This window comes from Cloeon dipterum, chromosome 2, assembly GCF_949628265.1.
Source record: "Cloeon dipterum chromosome 2, ieCloDipt1.1, whole genome shotgun sequence".
Taxonomy (NCBI): Eukaryota; Metazoa; Arthropoda; class Insecta; order Ephemeroptera; family Baetidae; genus Cloeon; species Cloeon dipterum.
The window spans coordinates 29,354,905-29,382,887 of NC_088787.1; the positions used below are offsets into that span (position 1 = coordinate 29,354,905).

Sequence of the window (27,983 nt, forward strand, 5' to 3'; positions counted from 1 at the left end):
ATCATTTTCCAATACTAACTTTCTTTCTTTCTTCCTCGTTTTACAGATACCAAAATAAACAGCTTTTTTACACGACGGGGAAAGCATAGGAGTGGCGGCTCTTCTCAGCGTTTTCATTGAACTCGTGCACGGATGCTAAATAGTTTTCACGCCACTCTTACGAGTAACTGATGATACTGTATTATATTGAAGATGTTACTCCCTTAAGTTTCAAACTGAACTCGATTGTGTTTACCAGGAATCTCACGTTATATATTGCACTTATTTCTCGGAGCGCGACAATTAAAAAACCATTTGTACAAAAAGACCGATGAAACTACAAGTATTGTACAGTTTCATATTATTTTCCTTACGAGTAACTGTTCCATCATAGTGTTTTTGCATTAACCTAGGTTGGCTTTATATCCGTAAATATCACTCGCGAGTTTTCACTGTTTACATCCGCTCTTTCAGCTAAAATGTCGAATAAATTATTACAGGATAAGGAGCAAAAGTGTTTGTTTGTGTAAATGTGGTCGGCCGCAATGACTTTTCGCACTTGGCACAAGGCTTGTTAGTCAGAGTCCGAGCTGGGCGGGTCATGGAATTCACTCAGGTCGATGCCGCTAATCAGATTCTTGCTGATAGCGTGCTCGAGTAGCGCCAGGTGGCAAAACACGTACTGGTCTGGCATCTGGATGCTGTAGCCGCGCTGCGAGCGGATTTTCTCCACGGTGCCGCGCACGTCCACAGACCCCGCGTCTTCCAGCCGACTTATGCAGATGTCCAACGTGCAAAACGTTCCTGCAAAATACAACACATCTAATTAGCTATTTTACTGGAGATTTTTTAAAAATTAGTTACTCTATGAGAGGTTCAGTAACAATCTTGATTCCTTGAACAAATTGTAGGATGGCATCTATCATGCCGTAATCTGACTAAATTAAACTACAAGAGGATTTTGAGTGAATAGAAACCGGAGAAAATTACGCACAAAGAATAAAAAATGGCTCTATTCTTGGTGGTTCATGATCAGGATGGGCGTCTTTGTTAGAATGAAAATTTAATTCTGTCACACGTGCTTGTACTAATCAGAAGCTGTTTCAGTCCCTCCCCCTAGACCTTATTTTCAGTACTCTTGAACTGAAAAAATCTAGATTTCATACAATGATTCTATAAATTAATCCTCGTTTAAGTGGGGTTTTTCTTGCGTGTTCAGTACTGTGATAGAGCTTTAAAATCAAAGAAAACCAAGAACGTCATGCAAAATGATTTATTTTTTAAATTTCTCATTTTATCAAAAAACGAGACATCATATCTGAAGGTACGAAAAATAAAAAGCTTTCCACATAATTAAACTTGGGAATCTTCGTGAATCATTTACTAAGTCAATTTTTATTAAAAACTTAGCATGCAACTGCTGGTTTTGGTCAGCCTTAACGACTCTTTTAAGGAAAATTGCGACATATTGTTATTCTGACATAATTGTCCAAGTAGTGAACTTTGGAAAAATTGAACAATTTTCTAAACTCAAGCTCAGAGCAACGTGATTGAGTTGCGCACCTGTTCTGCCGATTCCTGCGCTGCAGTGCACAATAATTGGAGGGCCTCTAGAGTGCCCGGCCCAGGTGTCACCCAGGTCGGCCACCATTTTGCTTTGTTCGTTTCTGACCGTGTTGAGAAAACTGAGCATGGCGGTTGCTGTGTCCGGGACGCCGTAGTCGGGCCATGCGAGGAACTGAAAGTGGCACAATACTCTGCTCTCCTCCGTCTGCAAAGCACTCTATTAGAACGGCACTTTTTTGTACTTTTGCTTACCTTGAGGTTGGTGATCACGATTTTAGAGCGGGTGTAGTCGCCGAGTTGTTCGACGGACTCTGTGACGACCTCATATTCGCCGTGCGTGTCTTTCCCACCCTGCTCGGCAGGCCAGTACTGGCCGCACTTGGTCCTGCCGCGCTCGATCACCCGAGTTGTCATCACGACGACTAGCACGTGCTGCTCCCACACCATACGCCAGAAGTCTTCAAATGTCTTTGGCAACGGACCTGTCAAGAACAACCAGATTAATTGTGTATTAAATTCGCCAGCGATTGGGCTCCAAACGACCAGAGCAGATTAATCTAATCAGGTTTAATATTTGGTGCTACTATTGTGACAAGATTGGACAGTTTCATATAGCACTATTTAGCACGCTTATACTTTTAACAACTATGACACTTGAAATTTAGTAGGTTTTCAAATTGATGAATCATTAAAAGTTAGTTTGAAAGACACTGTGTCCCAGAACTTCGATAATGTATGTGACTTTCCAAAAATTAAATAGCAGAACAATCTACACAAAAAGAAAAATATAAATTACCTTGCGTCGAGATGAACGCATTTTTTTGTTTGTAGCCATCCACGAAATTGGCATTTATATAGTCAGAAGTGGCGTCATTGGGATCTGACGGGGTGAGCACGACTCTGGAGTGATCAAAGCACAGCACATCGGTGTATCTATTCTTGGACAGGTTGTTCCGCTGTCTGCAAGCATTGATTGCGCTTATCATTTTTCATGTACTTATGTAAAAAGTGACTTGGGACAGTACAAATTTGTATCTATCTACATTTTGCTTCTCTCATTCACACTAATTCATAATAAAAATATTGATGAAAGCACACAATATTTTAGAATGACAATTTTAGTGCCGTCAAATGTCTAATTCGATTTTGGAAGGCTCACTTGGCGTTGTTGAAGGTTCCGTCAGGCGGCTTGCTTCTAATTTCTGCGTACTCCAGCCTCAGACCAGTGCGTCCTTTACTCTGCACCATCTGGACAAACTGCTCGAGGTCTTGTCCACGCGAGTCGTCTGCACCGCCGTGCAGGCTGTCGTCGTCAGAAAAGCCGCTGCTGGCCGACGAGGAGGCGTGAGGTGCCGGCGAGGACGGCGCCTCGGCGCTGCTGCCGTTCCAACACGAGTCGTTTCCGTTGTGCAGGTCGCGTGGCGTAATTTCGTCCAGCACGACGTCGTCCTCGTTGTCCACCTGTCCGTTCTTCACCGTCATCGAGGGCACGGTATGCTGCTGGTCGAGCTCAGACACCGCCCCGCCAGCAGGGCTGCCCATTCGCTCACCCTGAAAATTCAACGCATATTTTTAGTCAACACGCATGATTTGTGGGGGAAAATCCTAGTCAAATTTAAAATTTGCAAGTGCCGGGATAAAAAAGTTTGGCTGCGTTATGAGTGAATCAAAATGTCAACGTGATGTCTTCATATTAAAAGAATTATTGTTTTATAATATGTTGAAAAATATTTTACTAAACAATTCAGCTTGTCAGTACAAAAAAAAATGCTTAACAGAATTTCGCAGTTTGATTGTGATAGCAAACATGTTTGCTTGAAGCCTCCAGAGACGCCCTTTGAGAGCAAATATGAGACAAAATCGATATTATGTTTTTTTGCACTTTTCACCACTACGAAAAGTTTTATCACAGAGCCGAGTGCGTGTGTGTATTATAATGGACAATCGCACTTTTCCCCCTGAACAAATCTCGCGCAGTGCGTTATCTGTGGAAGCAGAGAGCCAACATTTTCACTGGAGGAGGCTCATTCGCTTTGTCGCTCCCCTCCTATTGATTAACTCGAGGGTGGCGAACACAGTTTCCACTGAGCCAAGGTTAAATTTAGGCTGCCTGCTCGACTTGGAATCGCAGCTGGTTGCATACCCTGTCGCCCGGTGCAATTCACGCGCTGCGGGCGGGCGGGCGGGGAAGTTCGTATTATATGTAGTATCATTTATAGCGCCATTCTTACCAGATTATTTGCCAAGTCTAGAGTCGCTTGTGTGGCAGGGGCCAGGTCATTGTCGTGCCGGTTGGTCATGGACTTGAAGCAGTGCCGCAGCCACGCCGCATGGTCCACAGCCAAGGAGCCGCCCAGGGAGCGCGGCAGTGCGTGCCGGGGAATGTGCGCGGTCAGCTGCAACAAACGCAACGCGGGCTGGATTAGTCGGCATGCATTCGACACCCGCCGTGGCCGAGCCAGCTAGACAACAAGGCAGAAAGAAAATCCTCGCCAGCCTCGCCAGATAACGCGCTTCTTATCACGTTTATCTCGCGAGTAAAAAGTGACAAGGGCGTGTGATCAGCCTCTCGCGAAAGGTGCGCGTTTCACCATTTAGATAAACGGCCCACTACAAGAAATCGTCGTTTTGCCACAGTGCAAATTCTAATCTAGCCAAAGGACACGCACGCCGCCAAATGACTTTGCGTGAAGAAAATGAGCAGGCAATTTGAAGAAAATTAACACATTTGACGTGACATTAATTTGATGCTTTTGTTCCGCATATTACATATAATTATAATTGACGGCACATATTATATTCTTCCTGAATTCCCAAGTTTCTTTCGTGGAAGTATTGTTGACAGGCAAAAATATTGAAATTGGGCGCTTAAAAGATAAATAAAGAAATAAACCAGGTTTATACACAGCAGATATAATTTTGTTCGTGCCTGACAATGAGCTTTCTAACATGCCTCATTTAGTTTTGCAGATTTGGCTCAGCTCTGCTACTTCTCCATTAAATAACTTACGATTTTCATTCCATACTTTAGTATCTGATTTGAAATTACTACTACTTGCACGTCCTTGCGATCGAAAATTTGCATAAATATCAAAAGGATTTACCTGCGGTACGCTGACCGTGTAGACCCTGTCGCGAAGCTTTTCTCTGACGAACAATCGAAGGATCTTGAAGGGCGCTTTGAACCAAAGGGGCGCAGTCACGATGAGGACTTTCTTGAGGCGGGCCGGATAACCTCCCTGCAAAAGAGCAACACGCCGGCTTAGCAACCGAAAAACACATTTGCACTTGCAAAAACAGCAAAAAAATAAACGAGTTCCACTCGGGCTGGCTCGTCACACGTTGCCGCACCGTCTAATGAGGGGCGCGAACGGCACAATCGAGCTTTGTGAGTGCATAGTAATCCGCTCAAAACTGAACCGCGCGCACACGCACTGTACGTAGGTGTATAAAAGAGTCGCTGGCACACTCGTGTGGCAGCGAATTGCTTCCGAGAGGCGAGGCCTTCCCGACAGAAATGACGACTTCCTCTCTACATATGACCTGGCCGGGGTTTGAATTCTTAATTTGTGCAACAAGTTACCGTTAGCCACTTTAGTTGGGATGTTTGTTTTATGATTTGTGGCCTCAATTTTATTTTTGGTTGGTCCCAATTTGCTCATTGGCCTACTGTTTTTTTTAAATGCATTCATATAAGTTGGTAAGACTTTCGTGCGATTTGCTACCTGCCTGAATTCAAGCCAGAATAATGAAATTTGTTTGGAAAAGAAAAAACATTAAGCAATCATTGACATGATACGTTCATTTTACCACAAATATTAAGTTGACTGACATAGAATGAGAAAATAAATATTACACTCCAGCTTTTTCTTATTTCGCTGAACTAAATATGAAAAAAATTGATGTTATTAAATCCAGTTGATATTTATCGTATTTAATTAATTAATTTATTTATTCCCACTAAATCGTATATTCTAATGGAAATAAAAAAGTGGAAAACACAAGGTACAAGCGATCAAGGATCAAGTCAATGAAACGTCAGCAAATCAAAAGATAGTCGAGTCGTACAAGGCTTATGCTAAAATATGTACATCCATATATATATATATATATATATATATATACACACGCTAAAATTATTGCCACTTGATTTTTGAGTTCATGCTGGAAAAATCGATACGGACATTCTTTAAGGGGCTGGGCAAAATTCAGTTGTAACATTGCTTATTTATCTTATCAATTCATATTTTCATTTGTTTGCTATCGTTATTAGTTACTAAATTCAATTTAATCGCTATGCAAAATACGTCAACTAATATTTTCTCCTTGAATGAAAAATACCTCATTGTCAAACATAAATATACCGACAAGAGAGAATTTATTTGCAAAATTTTTATTTTAGTTAAATAAGCACGATAAGAACTGTGTCAGAAGATGATTTGGATAGCGTCACGCATGTGCGCGAAATTCACATATTCACATCCTCTCGCGCGGCCTCTGCGCGTTCTTTTCGGGTGGCGAGGGGGTGCCCCTGCAGCAAGCAAGCGAGCCACCCCTAGAATGCCACCCCCTGCTGCTGCTGCTGCTCTCGCTCTCTGGTTGCCATAGCGATTGGCCGCTCGTTCAGACCGACGACACTGGCTAATTTCGCGATTTTTCCTGCCGGCAAGCGCTTTTAGCCGTGCCAACCTAATATATGGCAAATTGGCCCGCCCGCGGCCTCAGGGTTGCATAAGTCTCGTCCCGCACAATAAGAATAAATCGGCTCACGCACACACGAATTGTTGTGCGAGTTCGTTTGCAGCATCACTGCGTGGCGATTCGAGCCGGAAATTTTGCACGATCGATTTTTTCCGTGCTTTTTGTTTGAGCCAAATTTCAAAAAGCTTCTTTCCAAGACTGGTGATGCAAGTGATGGCCGCTTAAGCTTACAAAGTATATTGTGGATTTCTGCGATTCTTTTTGCATGTTGTGCCTCAATGAAACTAAAATAAGACAGTAAAGGAGTGTTTTTTTCAGTTTTTAACAACAATTATTAATTGAGATTGATATTTAGGATGAATTCAACACGTCACACGAAGGATCAAACTTTGTATCACAGTGAATAGAGAGTCCTACAAGCAGTTATTCTCTTCAGAAAGAAAAAAAATGAGAAAAACATATTATAACCAACGTTGAAGCTGAAAACTGTTAAGAGGGAACAAATTACCATTTACTTAATGTGGCTTCTGGATATAATTTGGGACATCATAGACTGCAGCCCAAGATATTTTTATATTATTTATTCTACAAAAATATTATATAAAAACGATGAAACTATCTGAACTAAGACTGAGAAAGAGCAAATCTTCGAGTTGGCAGTTAACGAAACGAACGATTTTGGCGGCGGAGGAAACCCGATTACAGGCCGCTGCAGGCTTCTACTTTGAGATCGATAAAATGGCATTAAGGGAGACACACACAGCTCTGCATACGATATTGTTACTCGCAGATCCGACTGCAGCAGCCTCGTCTGTGTTTTGCGCTATGCTAGAGGGTCGCCACCGCGGTTGAACACATTAAAGTGCCTTTTCTTTGTCCCGTCTAATCTTCCGCGAATCCAGCAACGCGTTTGCCGCCATTGAGCAAAAGAGGAATGCAAACTTGGGAGACAGCCGCCGCTGCCAACGCGCAGAGTTTCATTTCCTTTATCTCCGCCGCTTTCCCTCTAGCTGCCGGCTGAATTTTCCAGCCCTTTACTCCCGCCATGATGAAACAATGAAATTTACGAAATTGAGCACTGCTCACGTTTAATTCCATCAGCTTAGCTGCCGGCCTCGCGGTCCTACTCTATGAAAATGTGCTGGTGCTCCATACCAAGTTGTAAGCAGCACTATATAAATGATAGAGACAAAGTTTGTTGCAAAGTACAATATCTACATAGAGATGTGTCTTAATTTATTTAAGAGCTGATAACCACAGTAATTATCGGATGGTGTGCTGTCATGAGTGAGAGAACTGCAGGCTGCAAGGGCAACGAAATGTAACTAGTTTTATTTTCCAAACAACGCCTCTAGCGAGAATTTAGCGCTGCCAATAAGCTTCACGCTATTATAGGATTTAACAATTAATGTGCTTTCTAGCTTTGAACTTGTGGTTAAAGCCTTAAACATTTATATAATTAAATAGAAATGCTAAAGTCACTTCTTCGTCCAAACAACTTAAAAATCAGCATTCGTGCCAAACTGCGGAAAACGTTTAGGATCAGTTCTGCTTCTTTTGAATCTTCTCTCCCGATGAATATCGGAGTTCGTTTCCACTCGATTGAGTCAGGAAAGCACAGTAAGCAACACAATCGCTCTCTTTAAAGATGAAATTTCGCCCAAAGAGCATGTAATATGTTTTCTCAGTCTATTTTGCGTGGAGGGCAACAATGGGCGCGCTTTCGTGCTGCGGAGCGAGCTGTTGCCGCGTGTTGGGTGGAAGTTGCGAAAACGCAATAATTAAAGCCCTTTGGACGGGTGTGGAGCCGTTGGTTTGCTGCCAGAGCGAGCGAGCGAGCGAGCTATAGAGCGCGTGCTGCATGCGGTGCACATTATGGTCTTCTTCCACGTACAATGGAGAAGGTCACGAAAGGGTGACTTTGCTTCGCTAAAAGTGGCGCGGATGCCGGCTAAACGGCCGGCCGGTGGTGCAAGAGCGGCTGCTTAAAATAAATTGGCGAGCCTGGAGAGTTGATCAGTCAAAAGAGCATCACCACACACATCTAACGCGGCCGTTTCTCATCTACACTTTCGCTTCTCTTGAGAAACAGCGTGATGAACGTTTTAAGTTGGACTGTTCGTTGACTATTTTAAAATTTAGAGACTAGAAGCTTTCTTGACAGTCAATTTATACCGTTAAAATTCATGAGAGCCGTGCCCGTAACTAAAATAAATTTGTATTGAAACTTGTAAACGAATAAAATTTAAAACACCTGGGTAATTTCATTATTTGTGTCCGTACAGTAAAAAACTAGCTCATTTTGAAATTTAGTGCTGTGGAATGGTCCATTTTTCGTTGCTTGCTAATTCTGCCAATAAGAAACAATCGTTCAGAGAGGAAAGCCCCCAATAATCCGACACTAATTAAAAAATGGCGTAATTTTCAGTCCGATCCATGGATACATGACGAATTCGTACAGCAGAATATACGCTAAATTAGCCAGTAAGGTCACGCAGCGAAGATTTCACGGTCACTTAACTCAACTCACCCCCAGCTGCGACCAGCACGCATGGACACGCACCTGCCCCTTGGCCAGATTTATCGGACACAAATCTATCGTTTCGCTTGCGACGGCGCGGTCGTTTGTCAAAACAAGTGGCAAGTTTAATGGCCGAAGGAAACCGGCCGAAATGTTATTCTGGCCGCGCACACTTCACTTTTCGTCGTGTGTGCCTGCAATACAAAGCAAAAGCCAGCAGCTTCGGCGCGGCACACAGCGGATCCAAACAAATACAAAACAAGAGCTGCTGTCAATATTGATTAGGCGGCGGCGAGTCAACATAAAACGCAAATAGCAAACAAATTGACGGAAGAAAAAGGAAAAAAAATGATAGCGGGAGGATCAAGTATAACTTTTGTGTTTGCGTTTGTCATTAGAAGTTAGAACTTTGCCTTTTGGTTTCAAATGCTTCCTCTTATGGCAATTTCTAATTATTAATAGTGTGCTTAAATGCCTTCCCAGTAAGTAGAGTATAATTTCAAATTTGTTTTTGATCTATATAAAAAATTAATTGTTCTTTCAAGGAGAGTAAAAAATGACTTTTGCGATTAGAATGTCTCAAGCGAGTAGTGTATTTTAAAGCAAAAATTGATTTGTCAACCGTCGCCAGCAGGTGCATTCGCGAGTTAGACTGGATAAGGAGTAAGAGGGCGAAGTGGTATTGCTGAAGTTCAGAGGTCAAACGTCAGCCTGCATTCGTCCAAGTATGAAAGAGGAGCTGGGCGGTTTGTTTGCCCAACGCAGACAAGAAGGAGAGCCTTTTTACTAACATTTTTCGACGCTGCGCTGTGCTGATATTTTGCGACTTTACACAGCCAGGGACAAACGCGTCGAAAATATTTGCCAGACTGCAGATAAAAATTGAAAGAAATAAGCGCTGGTAAAGTGAGAAAAAAAGTAAATTTTAAGCAAGCACACAGTCTAATAATTGTGATATTAGTATTTATTTTGGGATGGTTTGGAACAACACAAGAAAGAGCGGGCTTTCGTCACAACAAGATTTTATCATTTTGTGAGAGAGCTCTTTTGTCTTGAGGAACAACTCTTCTCTCAAGCGCTGCCTCTTCAACGCGCATTTTCTTATAATTGATCGCTCCTAGCTTCGGCTTTGTACCGCAGACGTTTTCAAAAAGTACCGCTGCAGTAGTTTTAGCAACGTCTCAGCACGAGGAAGAGAAACTTAAAAACAATCATAGTTTAATAAATAACGTCTTTTTGTCCAGTTCAATGAGCATTTTTTAGTGCGTTTGTCACCATATCGCGCAAGTCAATGTTTGAGAACACGTATGAGGAGCACGAGAACAAGAGTAGCATGATCCCTTTTTATTGGACTATTACGCGAATTTCATGCATTTCGAAGCGTCAGCTATAGCGCTTTCGCCTTGTAAATAATAAATCCTCATTTATGGCTTCGGCTCAGAAAAAATTCCAAACCTCAATCTTCAGCAAAACTCGCAATTGCGCATATTTATAGATCTAGAGAGAAGGTTTACTATTCGTAAAAATATTTTTATTCCTCAGAATAAAAGTAAATTTGCATGTAAAATTTCGGGCAAATGGGATTAATTAAAAACAAAACAGTTTGAAATAATGCGAAATTTTGCGTAGCGTACAATGAGAGTAGCATATGATATGGTACGGTCAGATTAATCTGGTTAAATGAATAATAATTGAAAAAACGAACCAAACAATTTAAAAGCACTGTACAGTGTACATGCAGCTAACTAAATATTTCATTTTATTTGGATCGACCAATGCAAAGCAACTCATTTGAAACCAGGTTGAGTTATATGTCTGAGAGGAATCGTTCGCAGGCCGCAAACAATTTTCACGGCTGGTGTCAATTTTCCAGGGCGATCGATTTTTGCAAGCAGCACTGCCATTGTCGGCGAACAAAAGAAAACGCGGCCAGGAGGAAGACGGAAAGTGACAGCTGCCCCCTTTCCTTCCCCTGCCTGTCCACGTTTAATTCCGCGGCTGGCTAATGGCTTTTTAACCACCAAAAGGCGGAAAATCAATCGTCACCGTTTTATCTTTCTACTTGTCGGGCCATCGATTTTTGTTCAAAAGCAGAAAGAACGGCCGCTATTTCGCCCTCTTTGCTAAGTTAAGTATTTTTGTATTAAGTTAGGAGTTCGGGTTGATTTTAACTTTCATGCATGTTGGTCAACAGTTAAAATTAAATTGTAGCTCGGTGGCACACAAACACAAGCTTGTTGCTCGACACAATCGCTATGTATGTATTTTATCGAAGTATATAATCAACATTTTTGTTTCAAAACAATGAGGAATGCCGTCGTTTCGTGCTGAATTTTATATAAGTTGCTTTTAAATGTTTCAGATAATAGCTAATGAAGGAGGACTGAGAGTCTACTCATTGAAGCTCACTGAGACATTAGAATTCAATCTTCACGTTGCGTGTCGTATCATCTTCCTTGCCGCGCAGTGTGCGTCCACGTTGTGTGTGCATAATTTTGCAATCAAGCGAGCGCGCGGCGTGCACAGGCAAGCAAGCCGTCGCTCGGTGGTCCCTGGACGCGCGAGGCGCCGCTCACATCCTGCCGCACGTGACTCATAAATTGTGACACACGCACACGCGAGCAGGGAGAGAAAAATCCCGCTTGCTGCCAGGGTGGCACGACGAACGCGTTTAAAAATACGCCCGCCCGCCCGCGCTCAGATTTAGACGCAAGGTGCATCTCGCTTTCTGCGTTTCTTACAATTTTTCACCACCAGCGCAATGACAATTGGTATTCCCCGACTGACGGCGGCGGCGCTCGACGGCAAATAAAATTTTATTGCAGCAGATGCCACTGCTTCCTCACAATTTCCCTGCCTATTTTTGTGACCATCGTCGCTCTCTCTTACAAACACACACCGTTGTTTGTGCACACTGCACACACAGAAGAACTGACATTAATACAAACGCACGTCGGCAAGCATAATTTCTTTGAACGAACGCGTTTTAGCGTTTCGGGAAATAACTAAGGAAAGGGTTTCTCGGTTGAGCACACCAATTTCGAAGATAGAGAGTTCGCAGAAGAGGTGGACACTTTAACAGTTCCAACGCATTCGGAATATTTGGAGGCACTAGTGAAATGTGTGTAAACTGGGCGATGATTTCTTCGGTAGTGTCTTATTAGCTGGCCCGCGTATATTGTGCAGCACGACATTTGCATTTGCAATGCGAGGTATCTGGGCAATGTGTTAGGTCGTATTTGGCATACATTGTCAAAGCGCCCTTTAGCGAATTTAGGGGCGCGCAAAATCTTACCTACAAAACTTTTTAAACATCCCATACAAGCCAACATATTCATAGAGTAATTGAAACTATTTGTAAGATAATTTTTACACTATCAACATGTAAGAAAAAAATCAATATCGTAACAGTGCCGAATTGAGCATCTACTCCAAAGCCGAAATGTTTATTTTTAACCTCCAGATCATGTATCACATCATGCTTGAGGAGTTTTGTGTTTATTGCATATTATATTAACCAGTCCCCGTTGCCATGGCCAGCACGATGCACGGGGTTGACGCGAGCAGGGGTTGATGCACACCGGAAGTCGATCGAGTCAGAAGCGAGGACGAAAACGCTAGGCTGTTTGGCGAGAGAAAAGCTCGTCTCGATTTAGCCCGACGCACGCAAGTCGAGCATATTTCTGGCCCAAGAAAAACAGCTGAAGAGACTTGACCCCGAGGCTGCTAAATGGCTGTGCGTCCGCCCAACCGCAGACTCGGTTCTGCTATGCAGTCTATTGCATTCACGTTCATATTCCTTCAGCGTTTTACTGCTGTGACAATCGCGCCTGCAAATTGCACGCTCGCTGAAAAGAAAAGAACGAGCCGCTTGATAAGCGTCTTGGCAAAACGGGCGTCCTTTTCATAATATTTCGGTCGTGTCGCTTTGGCACGAAACCGCCTTGCGTCAGCACGTACCATGAAAGAAAGAACCGAGATTGCACAAAAGAGTAAAAGCATTCGGCTCCAACACATGCACACAGATCTTAAAAGAGTCATTCGACTTGAGTCATGCCGAGCCAGTCTCTGAGTGAACGACAGTTTTTTACTTCTTCGTAATTTATATTTTGGACCAGGGCCACAAAAATTTTAACGAAAAATCAATAGAATTAGTATTTAAAATTAGCCCGACAGAACAACGACTAGTCTAAAATTAAAAACATCATCAGCGTCATTGGCAACGTCAGCATCGACTATCTTGATTAAATTGATTTTTAATTTGTCGTGTGCGTGTTTCAAGTTCCTTATTTTTACGAGGTTCATGTGTAATTGATCAATAAATGTCTACCTTGGTATCCCTGGCGCACATTACAGAGATGAATTGAATTGATAACACTAAATTTAGTGAAAAAATATAATCTTTTCATCGGGCGTCGATGTTAGATACGTTTCTTTGTAAAACTAGAAAATGAAAGTTAGTGGACCAACCCCTCCCCGTGAAAGAAACCTTATCAACGTAAGTCTTATAAATATATATACACGTGCGTTCCATGTGGTGGAGATGCTGTGAGTTTCTGTTTTAATTGTATCGGACTCCCATTAAATAGGCTGTGATTCGTGTTTCCAATAAAGCAGCGTACTGTGGCCAACTAATGCTGCTTTGATTTCCGTTGCTCACCAGGGGGGCTGGCAAATCAAAACTACCTTTTATTAATGTGTGTTGAACAGCAAAATAAATTCAAAGGTGTTCAACGTTTTTTTTTATTCAAATAATTAATATAAATAACAAATGCTTTAAGCTACGAGCAGAGCGGTTTATTAATTAAAATTGAATGGTCTAATTTAATTAACAGATCTGTCGTAAGAATACGTGATACAGGGGAAAACTTGTGTTTCAACATAAACTTGAATTTCGAGGGCTATCAAAATCGCGAAGGATATTTCTGTTACACGCATTAATCAAAATTGCTGCCACTCGCGTCAGCGTCAAATTCTCGGTATCAGCCTAATCAATCAGCATCAGCTGTTCTTTTTTCTTTTTCCTCAGCTCCGGCTAACTAAGTGGCAATTTTACTCATTTAACGAAACCGACACACACGACACATATCTCGTCAAGACGACGGAAGGGGGTTGCCAAGGTCAGACCTCGCAGCCACCGAGAACCTACCTTTTAGCAATGCAAATGCTGCGTCAGCGGGGTGTGCTGGCAATCCGACGCAAAGAGTCTAGTTCCTCCCCAGCGCGCGTGTCGGACACAGAAAGAGCAAAGAGAGAAAGAGAGAGAGAGAGAGAGAGAGAGAGAGAGAAAAAAGGGAAGAGGCTGCGGCTCTCCCCTGCTCGTCGGCAGTCAGCACACTAACTCGCAAGCACACAAAAATCGGCGGCCGAAAAATTCTGGGCGGCAGCGACGACCGAGGGGTTGGTGCAGGACAACAGAAATGGGACGAACGGACCGAGCGTGCCGCTCGGAGAAAGGGGCTCTGGCAAAACTAAAGGATGCTGCTCAGTGCTCGGCTCGCTGGCTGGCTAGCTGGCTGAGTCGAGGGGACCGGCAGTGCGCGCGTTTCGGCGCTTGCGCCCGCATCGAATGCACACGGCGTACATAGAACTAGCAGGCGTCGGTACCCCTTGGTATCACCTCTGTTGCATGTTAATCGTGTGTCGGATAGGCACAAAGGGGACACACACACATCCAGCAGATAATATTGGCCAGATAATGAGTTAAATGCAGTGTTGCTGCTGCTGACGTTTCGCTCTTCGGCTTTCTGCAAATAGCCTCTCTTTGCTGCGGCTTGCGAGATAACTCGCAGTAAATAGAAAGGGGATTGAAATATGCAAATTGCCATCAGAAAAGATTAGAGCAGAATTGAATTTAAATTTCATGCGGTTTTAGATTTAATTTTAAAACGTCCATTTATCTCTGTGGCGCCATATTGTGTTTGCTGCTTTTCAAATATTTGAAGGCATATTTTCAATCTAACTTAGAATTTTTTGTTTAGATTCAAGCTGCCATGTTTGGGAATCAACTTGCCTGCTAACACGACCTAGATTATTGTTGAGAAGAAATTACTGACACTTGGCTTCAAGTTTGTAAATTGTATGTTGTTGTCTTAGCACGAAGGTAAAGAAATTTAAATAGAATACTTTTAGTTAAAAATCGAGTCATGGCACTGCATTGCTCAAATTGTCGGAGGTCGAACTTAATTAATTTTATATATATGATCCTTTCTTTAAATGTATTCCAAACCACAATTACAATAAAAATAGAACAATCGCGTTATAAGCTCCAAGTACGCCATTTTTTCATGGTGCAATGCATTTTTTTAATTGGCCTCGATTCTAATCCCCTAGACACAAAATGAACATAGAAGTTGCGTCGGCGGTGGGTATAAACAGCAGTGACCGAGAAATCAATTCCATATTTGTGACGAAGCAGGGGGACATTTACATCGCGGAGGCGAACTCATCGATTTCCGCAGCATGCACGTCCCAGAAAGTTAAGCCGCGAATGCATAATTTAAGCCACTCAAGTGCAAAACATTGTGTTCAAAGAAAGTTGAAGGCCGAAACTCCATTCTCGGCCCAGCGCTGTATAAGCACGGCATTCGAGATTAATCCAGCGAAAGGTGTGCTCAAATCACTTCAAAGGCACAGCAAGAGCGTTTGAAGAAAAAGCGTTCATGTTTTAATAAATAAATTTAACTACCACCGCCAAAGCAGCCGTAAAACTCGTGTTAGTTCACTTCATAGGGTAAATTAAGATGAAAGCGGAGCAGTTTTGCCACCGCTCGCGTAGCCAAGACAAAGACTGGACTTGTTCAGATGGTGAATGGAGCGAGTGAGGAAAAGAGAAAAACACCCACAACGTACAGACTGCGGCTAGGTGTTTCAAGTGTTTGCACACGCTGGAAAGAAATCTGTGTGTGGATAGGATATTCAAATGTTTAAATTTATGTTTGACCAATGCTTTGATGTGCCCAGAAAAATTGAATGGGGAGGAAAAAACAGCCAGGGAATTTTGACTGTCCGTACGGTAGGTTAAATCTACCAGCTGCGATGTCTTCCTTGAAATTGGAACGACATAATCTTATTCAGTCCAGAACAATGATTTCAGCTAATTTCATAGCCCAAGAATTTTCTGATCGAAACTGATTGAAACTTTGAATGTGCAAACAGAAGTGATCCATTATTAATAAATTTCTAATTGGCGGAAAAATTTCTTACTTGGGGAAGAACATGATTAAATCTTCCCTCTGTAGCAATTTGTAATTGGTTCTTGAAAAAATATACATTTCATGTAAATCATTTATCATATTGTGTTGGAAACAGAGTAATTTTATATTGCTCTTGGCTTGAACATTTCAAGTCGGGATTCACAAAACTTCCTCGTCTCTCTGATACTATGCAGACGCTCAAGTTGCAAGTCAGCCGTGTATGCAGCCCCGCATGTGAAAACTCGATAAACCGCGACTTTTGGCGCCCACTGCCTCTTAAAAGATTGAGTGATGGCGTTCTAGGCCTATCAAAATAGGTCTGAAACAGATGCGCAAAATCCGTGCTCATCAAAATGCATATTAACGCGTGGCACCGTGTTGATTTATGATTATTGTGCAGCCATCTCAAGTTGGAATGACAAACGGCAGCGTGGAAAATTAACAACTGCAGAGCTCTGATGAGATTCCCATCCTCTTTCTACTGTTTTCGCTAGCACAAACACACAGACTACGCACAGAGGAGCGCGAGTTAATTAATTTTACTCGAGTTTGCTGTCAAATTTCAGCGTATTAAGTTACTCTCAGAGCAGGCAATTGCATTACTGCAACGTTATTTCACTAATTTATTAACTTGCTTATGCTGCTCGCAAGTTGCTCAACCATGCAAGAATTAAAACTTCATTTAGTAGAATTTTAGGAGAGTATAACTTTGGGTGTAATAACTTAAAGGCTCTCATCAGAATTAAATATTTTTTCAAACTTTCAAGTAGTGAAGAGAGAGAGACAAACTTTGGTCAAAGGGGCGAATTCGTCCCTCGAGATTTACGTGCACCAAAGTTAATTTATTCGCAATGGGCGTGCCTCATTAATTTTACCACTCGACAGGCAGAATGAGGTCAAATTCACACGTCCCGGTCCACTTCTTAGTAAAGAGTAAAAACGGTCGTTCTCATAATATTGATGAGAACGGTGCGATAAAAACATATATATCAAAATAAATGGGGGGAAATAAATTCGAGTTGTTCAACAACTGGCCCGTGCGGCGGCGAAGAAAAAGTGTTTGTTTGGACCCTCTTCTGGATGTTAATAATTTAGCTTTTACGTATTGCGTAAGGGCGGCCCTCTTTATATTTCGCCAACGCGCGCGCCGACGAGGAGGGAAGAGCAAAGAGCAACTGCACTACGAGAAGACTATTGATTTTCTTCAGCGCTCCACACTCGCACACATCGCCGCTCCTACGCGGATAATGCATGCAGCGAGTGCTCTCTTTCTTTTCTTGCCTCTTTCACAGCTGCTTTGCACCAAGAAATTACTTCTGCTTTGACTGCAGCAGCAGGCATGAGGAGAGTCTGGTCAGATAATAGATGCTTTCGCAGTTAAAAGTCTCTTCAGCGCCTTCTCGTACTTTTGCTGCCTTCCTTTATAACAATGCATCAAGCGAATGTGTGCTGCCTCAAATGGAGGTATATTTCAAAAATTTGGCGGTGAACGAATGTAGCACTGCTCCCCAGCACATAGTAAAAAGTCAAAGCCCGCCACTAGTTTCCACTTTCCAGCGCTAAATCCGAAGTGGAGCAATTTAGAGCTCCGATAACAATAATAATCTTGCTCTGATCGCCTTTGCGCAACATAAACTATAATTACAACATTTAAATACGGAAATAGACACGTCCAGTAATATTTAATAATTTTTTTTTAATTTTCCATTACAGCGCCCATTCTGTCTCATTTGCAAAACGATCAAAACATTTTTGGTTTGCTAACTAGCTTAACAAAAGTTGAACCGCTTTTGGAGCAGTTCTTTCACTTTGCGCGCAGCACCGATTGGTTCTTATCCACTTTCTGTGCACAGAATACGGATCGTTATTGCCACCGAATTTCTTCAAAGAAGCTAAGTTCAAAGAGCGACCTCGGCTCAATAAAGCAAATGGTAGGTTCTTTCACGACACGTAATTAACTGCATGAAATAATATTAGCTTCCTCGCTTGAGTGCAAAATTGCAATCTGGAGAGATTATATCCGCTTAGAAAATGAATTAATATAGATCGGAATAGCTTGATTTTATTGTTTTGCATCAGGATTTATTCCAGCGTCAGCGAAATTTTCCACAGCTCCCTCTGCTTTCATAAGCAATTGCACAACTCTCCGGCTTACAGGAGGAGAGGAAAATTGTACAGCGTGTGCAATTATTACTCTCCATCTGCATGGATTCCGCAGCTGAGAGCAGGCAAACGCGGCAGCAAGCCTGAGGGGAGGAAATTGCCACTGGGGGAGCACGGACGCACGCTTACCACCTAAAATATTTTCGTGTCCTGATGAATGGCAGCACCGGCAGCAAGGGTGTGCTTTGACCATCGCGTGAATTATTTAAATACTGCGACGCACTTCAGGCCAGAAATTCATGCAAGTAAAAAGGATCTTTAAAAGAGAAAAATTTGTGCGCAAGTTCATTGGATATTGATATTGAACGGGACAAAGAGAGCGAAGGTGTTAAACGAGGCAGGGTTGCAAAAACACCGCAATTTAAAAAAATGCAATGCAGTGGTAATAAGCGTTTTTGTTTTATTTTTACCAGTTTCTTGCAGGCCATGTTTGCGCCTCTGTTTTCAATCATTTTCTAATTATTAGCTCATTACCTCGAATTTAAAAATGGTAAGAGAAATTTTTGGAGAAATTGAGGCAGCAAATGACAATTTAAAAGAAAAAATCTGCACAGCAGAACAAATTTTGACCACTCCGACGTAATGTTTTATTTTCACAGGGGAAATATAGAATTAATTCATTTTTTGCAATTCCGTTAAAAACCAGTGGTGAAAAAAACCGGGTAGTAAGCAAATATCAAATAATGCAACCCTGAAACAAGATTTTAGATTAAACTCAGCTTGACATTTGATGGAATTTAAGATTTCAAAATTCATGCATTATTCCGAGAGCTGGCTGTGAGGAAGGTTTTCGAGCACAACTTACTGAAATTGGTCGATTTTCGAGGCCACCTGCACGCCTCGTCAGTGGAGCGGGTTGCATGCCCGCGTCGGGCGCCAGGCGCAAACAAGGAGCCGGCACGCATTCCATTAATCATCGTTTGCGCGCTCTTCTGTGTTTTTTACCCACCGTCGGAATAGCGTGAACGCAAAAAATAATTCTGTCACTCCGAACCTGAATAATTTATTATCTCTCACGCTATGAGCGTGCTCAAAGGATTATTAAGGTTAAATTGGGATCAAGAAGCGTGAAATTTTGTCCTGATCGGCACGTTTTGTTTGCCGAATCATAAGGAATGAGAGAAACGGGACCTAATTAGCTAAAGTAACCATCTCATCTGATCAAGTGGTTTCATTATAATAATTAGGAGTAATTTGGGCTACAATTTTGGAAATCATTATTCTGTTTATAGTTATGTCAGAAAAATGGCTGCACCTCTATGAAGAATTTTTTTTTAAATAACGTGTTAACAGTCATTTTTTAGAGGCCTCATTGTCAGCCGCGTTATTTTGTGGCGGCGGCTGGCTGTCCAGCTTAAGGCGAATTTTAGTCTGGCACTGGCAGCTGGCGCGCCTGACAAAATTTTAAAAGTGAGTAGTTTACACACACACGCATTTTCGATTTTTTTTCGACTTTTTGACCGGCGTCTGGCGTGGCTGACGCAGCTTATTGTTAGTCAAAGTATCAGCGGCTGACCGTGACTCAAAATTAGCCGGCTGGCTTTAGTACTTGCCTTCACGTAAAATTAACTCTTCTTGCTTTAGACTGGATCAAACGCTCTCAGAAATGCACGGGTGTCGCTATTTTTGAAAACCAATGGTATTAATTGTTGTATGAATGCAACAAGTACATTTTTTCGTACATTTCAACAAAACGATGGTTATTTTCAAATAAAAAATTGTTCCACTGGTGCACTTCACGTTGATAAGTGAGGCGAATTGTGAGATGCAGGATGGAGCAAAGACAGATGCGAGGCAAATAAAAAAGTCAGTTGTCTGGAAGTGTTCGCACGAAATTGCGCAATACTGTCTGGCACCTGATTAGCCGCGAAGCCGGCAATAAAGTCGCGGAAGGGGTTGGATCAGGTCGTTCTCTGCACACAGCACACGAGTGTGTGTGTGGGCTGGCGAACAAGAGAGCTCATTGACCCTGCCGGCGGTGCTCTACAAATCCAGAACTAGGTGTATTGACTGTGGGCTGCTATGGCAACCAACCGACTCTTCTCCTGCTCTGCATGCACGCTGGATTTCTTTCCATCCATCTATCGCTGATTTTCGCACAGCCGTGTTCATTGCCCGAGATTGGTTGCGAGGGGCGTTTTTGGCCCGACTGTTTGCTCGCTCACTCGCGTGCTGCGGCCCACTTTAGTATTATAACGCTCGCAATAATGGTTGCCGCTCGCGTCTCGTCGACCGCCGGGACTTGGTTTCGCAAACTTGCTCTCTGTTGTTAGGCGCCCCAATCTCGGAATTCATCGCTTTTAGTGGTTGCTGTTGCAGTTGCGTGCGCTGTCGCGATAGCGTCACTTGCTTTTAATGAATAACCGGTGTAGTGGTTGATTACAGGAATTTGCAGCTCTATTTTCTACTCTCGCGCTTTAATCAACGCCATCTTAAAATGAAACCTGCAAATTTTAAATGTTGAAACTGCTTATTTAACGTCGATTCGGCCTGATTTCAAAATTTGCATTAAGTCGAGACAAATTAAGAATGAAATGTTGTTTGAATCAGCAGAAAATAGGAATCGATAATTTCCCAGAGAGGCGATTGCGAAGCAGCGCCGAATTTTATTTCTATTTTTGGCACGCGTTATAAACAGATTCACTCAGCAGCCAAATTTATTAAGTTCAGCGCAAAAAGCGAGCGAGGGAGACAGAAGAGCGCTTGCTTTGCATACTTTTTGTGCACAGCAAACAAAAGGCTTTCTTTTGAAATTCGCGCTCGCTTTTCCGAGCGAACGAGCAGCTGAAATTACCGCTGTGTGAAAAGAGAAGTGGAATCCGCAGCAGAAAAACAGCGTTGTTCCACCAGAGCACGAAAATACGCTGTTCATCGTCCAGCATTACCATTCGTTGAGATAAACACACAATCCCGTCATTTCTACCCTGTCTTGCGAGCGAGTCTCTGCGTCTCGAGAGGAGTTACGTCGTCGTATAATACATTAGAGCTGGAATAGCGGTTCAAATAATGGTCCCACTATACATTGTGTCCGGTGCGAATTAATTTAAAAGCGTATGCATGATTCACTGTAATTTAAAGGGCAAAAAAATCATCAAAAGATTTACCAAACGAAAAACCCAGAAAAGCATAAATACACATAATGAATATTTTTTCTGAATATAATTCGTTCAATGTTGAATAAAATGGAACAAAATTTTCAAAATTTTAAGCAAAGTTGACTGTACTCACTTTGAGAAGGGTGAGGATTTTCTGGCTGAGTTCGTAGTCAAAGTGAGAGTATTTGGAGCCAGTCATGTCGTAGATGAAAACCAGGCCGCACCGCTGCGTCTCGGCGCTCTCGAGGGCCACGTCCAGTTGATAAACGACCCCCTGCGACCAGATTAATGAAACGAGTCAGCCAAAAGTCGACTAATGGCTATCGTTTGGCGTTCTTAGCGTCATCTTCTTACTTAGTTAATTAGACAAGTGGCGCGCATAATCCTCAACGAGTTTAGAATAACATATTTGAGGGAAGGCTTAAGTGTGGAGAGTGGTCGGGTTAGTAGCAATTTTGTTTGTATCCTGGCCATGATTTTCAGTGACTTGCTCACTAACACTAAAAAATTAATTTTGACCGGCTTTTATAAGTAATAATAAACTTGAATAGACTTTACCTGCAATGTGCATTGGTGCGAGGTTGTGTTCGGGTCGTGCAGACTAGCTGTGAAAATAGCAATTGCTGCTCCAGATTCATCTCGTGCCGGCTAAAAAAATCAATCGTTGGAATAAGATGAAAATGAAATATATGTCAAATCTATCTCTTAGATATGTGCTAATCAAGGATCGCGCGCAAATGAAAGGCATGTTTTTATTTTTTATCTGTAATCAAGACATGTTGACTAATTACAGGAGCGTTTTTTTATGAATCATTGATGAACGAACGATAAAATAATGCGAGATTCGTAGTAAATTAGTTTCAATTATTCATTTTCATAAAAAATGCTTCTTTAAATATTCGTCTTACTGGTGCTCTCCAGTGAAAATTATACCTAACGCTGTCTTTTTGATACTGCATTACATAATCGGACGTCATGAATTTGTCTGCGCTGACACCGAGCTTTACTAAAATAATAGAGCTCGTGATTTTCACTAATTTTGCCAGTCTCACAGAAAAATGTTGTTTTTGTTCATCTAAAACTTTCATTTCCACACTTTTATTAAACCAATAATTTTCCAAAACTATTTTCAAATTATAACATTTTAATTTTGTCTTTCTTGGCCGCAAAAAAAAACAAAGCAATAAATCTTCTCCACGACTATCATAGTTAGGCCGAAACTCAAGAGGCTGTGTGTATAGTGACGAGCAAGCGTCCCAAAGGGGTCATTCAGCTTTCAATGATGAAATGATTTTATGCCGGTCATAAAGAATGGGCTAGTTGAGGTGATACGTGACACTCACCAAGACGGTAAACTTGCCGGTTCTAAGCTCAGTGCTAAGGGGCTCCTGAAGCGGGTTGAACTGAGAGAGGCCCTCTCGATGCCTGGTGGCCTCGTGGGCCTCGTACAGGGTCACCGCGCGACCCACGTCGAACTTTCTGGCGGTCAGAAACTTGACGGCGGCAGCCCACGACACGGGGCCTGCGTGTCGCCGGCGACGCAATTTGTTGACCACCTCCAGGAAGTCACGGGTGGCCTGCAATCAGACAGACGACAAACTCATTCATTAATCTCTCTGAAACAATGAACTTTTGCAAAAATTAAAATATTGATGAAGTCTACGTCCTTTGATGCTTATACAACAAATTTTAAAAACAAAAACGTGCTCGGCTCATGTTTTCATTTAAGATCACCTTGGACAGACAAGCGACACACAACATTGCACCCACAAAAGAAATTTAAACAAAGGGCGCCCGCAGTTTTACCTTTCAGAGATGGATTTCGATCTCAACAGCAAAGTTATATTCGCCAAGGCCTGGAAGTTTATCATTGAGAATTGAGTCGGTTCAAAGTTACTTTTTTACCAAGTAGACGTTCGGTTCTTAATCTGATTTTAAAGTTACCACCATCCTCGAAATTAATTACGCACCACTCTTATGCTAAAATGCTAATCAAAGCTGGCTAGATCTGACTGGCGGGGACAATGATGAAGTCAGTAAGGAAATTGCGCCGGATCGAGTTTACGCGACCACCTGCTAGGTGGCAGCAGCGTGTTCGCGCACACCGTGTTGCCCAATCCTGACCCCTGTGCACCGGCTCAATGTGGTGGGACGGATAGCAGTCAAAACACGCAGCTCGGTGCTCACGTCTCCGCGCCCGGTAGGCAACTGAGCAAAGTGGCGCGTTCGGCGGGTTGCAGTCTTCCCCTTTGCCACTCGCAATCGCTCCGTGTCGTCTGGCGCGGCGGCAAGAGTAAACAAAGAACCCTTTACATTTGCACTGCCTTTCAGACTCGGCAGCTGGCTGATTCATGCACTCCACGGCAGGGAAGAACGGTTTAAAAAAAGGAGAAAATCGTTACCCGCGTAAATTATTTTTAAGTCAGCTCTGCACACTGATGCAAAATAAATGGCACTGTGGTGGCTACTTATGGGTAGAACGATTTGAAAACTCCCACGGAAGTTGCAGATAACGAGAGGAAACCGCAAAAAAAGCACTTTGAATCGTGCAGAAACGCGGATAATATGTAATATTCTGCATATTTAATTATATTATGCTTTATAGTCCGTGTCCGAGATGTAATCAAGTCTGCATCAGCGCCCAATGTTTGAATGCTGTCACACATTAATAACCGGAGCCAGCCAATCGTACATAATTTCTAGTCATGGCTCGTTCGTCAGCACCCAAGTCTCGTCCTGAAAACGTAAGATAATGGCCTGGGCTTTGAAGGCCTCCGACCGATGGAAACGGAGGAATCCGTCACGCAGAATGAATTGTTTGAAGCACTTGAGTACATATATATAGTGTGTGTCATCATGCAGCACTTGAAAAAACATAATTTACAATTCTTTGCTGCCTGCGCGTCTATTGTGTTGACTGTTAATAAAATATGCTATTGACACGAAGATAAATAAATTTTCTACAAGACGACCGTTTCTGCACTTTCCCTGCTTGGTTCAAAGAAAATACTCTATCTCGTATCCATTTAAAAAAGACGTGATCACTTTCACTAGGTCGGGAAATTTTTAAGAAATATACGATGTGATTCCCGTGACAAACCTTCAGCAAGAAGGAAAGACCGGATTATTCACTACGCACATCAAAATAGCTTGTTAAAATGTTTGCGTGGCATTGAGGTTGCTGCTTGTTATTAATTCCCGTGTTCCAAACGTAATTAACTGGCACCCTAATTTGCGAAAAGTAAACAACAATCAAAACAATGGTGCTAACAATAGACAAAGCTCGAATTACTCACCCACATGGCCGGGGAAGAGGCAGTGCTGCGGCTGCGACTGACGCAAAAAAAATGAATGGGAACGAGCTTCGGAAGGTGCGAGCATCGACAGACACACACACGCACGCACGCCTTTTTCGTTAAAACATCGTCATCTGGCACAATGACACACTAGCCGACCTGTCACCCACACGCACCAATCACCAAACGAGAACGGAAATAATTGACTGTCACTTGTCACTCTCATAATTGAAAATAACTCGGGTGCACGGGGCCTCCACAACAATGCTATTGTGCTTCTTTTTTTATATTTTTACCTGGCATTATGCACCCTCCAGCTCCTTTGATAGGACGACCCGCCGCGTGCCTCGTGGCTGGCCGACGTGATTGTTCCAACCCTTGCCCTTGTGTTATTTACCTTGTCGTGAGCACTTCTGAAATAAATCTTTTAACTGTCTCGGCGGAACTGACAACTGATCATAAATTCACCTTTTCGGGCATAAAGATTTTAACTTAGATAAACTAATAATTTTTTTCGAATTAAATTATTATTTAATTCACAAAAAATGTGGGTTTTTCGTGAATTTATTTGCTAGCACTTTAAATATAGCCTTTTGTGGTAAATTTCGATGATAAGAATGACGTAACGCACACAAACTAGAAATGAACTGAATCATTCATTTTTATTTTCAACGAAGATTAAAATGTTAAAATATTTCCACCGGGATCCGGGGTGCGATCCGTGTTGGTTCTTGCCGGTAAGAAGTCAATATGGCGTCGAAATAATGGAGGCCAATCAGGAGACAGTCTAGCGGCCAATCAGAAGCGTCAAAAAAGAGGCGTGCCGACCTAATGATTTCATTCCCGCGTATTTTGGGTATTTTGTTACATTTCCATCAGCCTGATGTGCCATCTAATTGTCGATTCGCCAATTACCGGGCTAACCAGCTGTTAGTAAACGAAAAAAAAAACAATAATATTCATTGTGCTGACGGCATTTTCATGACAAATTTTCCAAGCCAATTTAATTTCTGAACTTTCCCACCGTATTCTACCAGACGCCATGTCCGCGCGTTGCGTGAATTTGGTCCCCAGTGAATATTTCAAAAAAGATTTTCAAGAATCCGTCGAAGGCGATCGGTCAAATTTATTTAAATATCATTGGAGAGCATGGAAAAGAGGAAAAAGGCAGGGCAAATTTAAAAAAATTCAACTACTGTGTTGCATAAATATATTGATAAATAATTGGATAATTTAACCATATAGGACCATTCGTTTAAAATCTTCCTAATGGAACGACATCCGTTACCATGAATTTATTGCCACCTCGTTTGAACAATTTGAATGAAAAACTCCTCGTTTAGCTTCTATTAGCGCCGTTTTCTTACTTGGCCTAATGTAAATGAATCGCTCGAAAACAGACTGAATAGGCCTTTGGTTTTTGCCGGCTTTATTTCGGCAAACAATGCGAACAAAGGCCACTCGCTGTCCCAGTCTGCGCAAATCGCCATTGACGCAGCGGGTAGGAAATTAGCAACAATGAGGGGCGCGCAGCGCAGGCCCGACGAGCGAGGAGAGGACGGAATGATTCGATTTTTAAAGCCGATCGACACACACACGGCCGGAGCAATCGATGCCTGGAAAAGGGTCGGAAAGAAAGGATGTGAATTCATTATCGCGAGACAGCCAGCTACGCCTCCTTTTCTATTCACTAATCCGTTCAATTTTCATTGTCCCCCAGCCGCGACGGTCGGCTGGCACGTGATTCGCGTGCGCAATGTGTCTCACGCCACCTGACTCGTGCACATTTTTATTTCGGTTTCGCCCGATGCACTCTCCAAAATAATGACTCATTTAACAAGCCGATCGAATTCATTAGGCGTCGACCATGGACGATTTTGACGACGGGGTTCATTCTTACTCGCTAAATCTTTCAAAATGGAAATTTTTGTTTTCAATTATTAATGCAATTTGCATAGAGTTTCAGCGGCAAAAATGTGAAATGAAAAATCGCGAAGGCCATATTTAAACCAATTGTGACTTCAGTTCATTGAAATGTTTCGCAGCTGTTTATATAATAACAGTCAAAAAGCTAAATATCAATTTCAGACTTCGATAAACCGTAAGAGGAAGAAACAACAAAGAACAAAGTGAATTCACCGACGAGATAATATATTTTAAAAGTTAAATCAAATACCAGAATGAGGGAAATTATTATTTATTCTAAACATTTTATTTCCTGTAATTATTGTAAGATCTGATTAGAACTTCAATAAAATCTTCCCTCTATTGTCAAGAGTCGAGTGAATGACAATTAATATCAATAAACATTCTGCTTGTCATTGACAAGACAATATCGATGAATTCAACGAATTATTTGGCCTTCCAGATAAATACATTTTATTGTAATATATTTTGTCTTTAATGGGGTTAATGTTTTATTAAAATTAACTTTCAGATTCTCACAGAAAATAAGCAATTGATTCCATCATGACATTATGAAGCGAGATTTCGGATCAAATTGTTTTCTTTAGTCTTTTGAATTTTCTTTTTTCAAGAAAAAAAAAACGAAATTTTAGCCAACAATCTAATCAAAAAGTTCGTGAATTTTATAAAAAAAAGTATGATAAACTGTATAATAATATTTTAATTTCTTCGCGAAATAATGGCTTTCCATGAAAATTTAGCTAGAACTATGAACATTTACGTATCCATGCCCACAGCATAAAATTTTCTCATAATAATTCTGCAAGGTAGTGAAATAATTCAAAAGCACGCCGTTTTCTATTTCATAAAGCAATGCGTGTGCACCTCAAGTTCTCGAATTAACGTAATTAATACGTCAAGCTAGAGCTCATTACCTCTCTATAATTCTTCACGCTCAACAACGAAAGGCAAGAAACCTCTGTTGAGATTTTGTAGATTACATTTCGTTTACACCCTGACGCAACGTTCGCAATTTTCGCAATTTAAACTTTCTTAATCTTTCGTTGAGACACACAAATTAATAACCCAAATTAAAGCAGTGTTGAGGGAAATCGAGCGTGAAAATTGTCTCAAATATTAAAAATAAAATTAAACTTGTAATACCACAGTTGTCAACGTTCGGCCGAGAGCAAGGTTGCTTTTCGGCGGAAAAACAAGGCAGGAGGTGCGCAGGAGGACTGGACGGCGCCCACGTACTTGTCGACTGGTCGGCGGCGGCGGCCGAATAAGGCGGGAAATGGCTAGCATAGGTGGGCGGCCGAATCAGCCGACGAACGAGCACCGATGTCAGCGGTGCTTTCATTAATGAAAGGCCGAAATTCGGCAAAATGTTGCTCACCTGTTCCTGGTCTGCTGACAGTGTTGCTGCCATCTTGGAATATATTTATTATATTCCCGTTCGCTGGAGTGACGACAACACACACAAACTCTCCGACCGTCTGACAGCGAACAGCACTACAGCACCAGCGCCTCACCCCTGTGCGGCGGCAAGTAGCGACTC

General features: G+C 42.1%; 1 protein-coding gene across 1 annotated transcript; it reads right to left on the reverse strand.

Annotated features, from left to right (window-relative positions):
* Positions 1 to 18: 18 nt before the first annotated feature.
* Positions 19 to 27,942, reverse strand: Ptpmeg2 (Protein tyrosine phosphatase Meg2). The gene is made up of 11 exons (XM_065479215.1): positions 27,822 to 27,942; positions 22,565 to 22,798; positions 21,780 to 21,869; positions 21,355 to 21,495; positions 4,650 to 4,784; positions 3,777 to 3,941; positions 2,705 to 3,096; positions 2,342 to 2,505; positions 1,798 to 2,027; positions 1,543 to 1,750; positions 19 to 783 (listed from the first exon to the last, which is right to left on the reverse strand). The coding sequence occupies exons 1-11, from the start codon at positions 27,852 to 27,854 to the stop codon at positions 554 to 556; spliced, it is 2,022 nt and encodes a 673-aa protein (XP_065335287.1). The 5' UTR covers positions 27,855 to 27,942; the 3' UTR covers positions 19 to 553.
* Positions 27,943 to 27,983: the final 41 nt, after the last annotated feature.

Bases quoted from the DNA above. Each gene is read 5' to 3' on its own strand.
- Ptpmeg2 (XM_065479215.1), bottom strand. From the start codon at position 27,854: ATGGCAGCAACACTGTCAGCAGACCAGGAACAG. The intron at 22,799-27,821 runs GTGAGCAACATT...GTCTGATTGCAG, and splicing joins TGTCAGCAGACCAGGAACAG to GCCACCCGTGACTTCCTGGA. The intron at 3,097-3,776 runs GTAAGAATGGCG...TTGAATTTTCAG, and splicing joins TAGACTTGGCAAATAATCTG to GGTGAGCGAATGGGCAGCCC.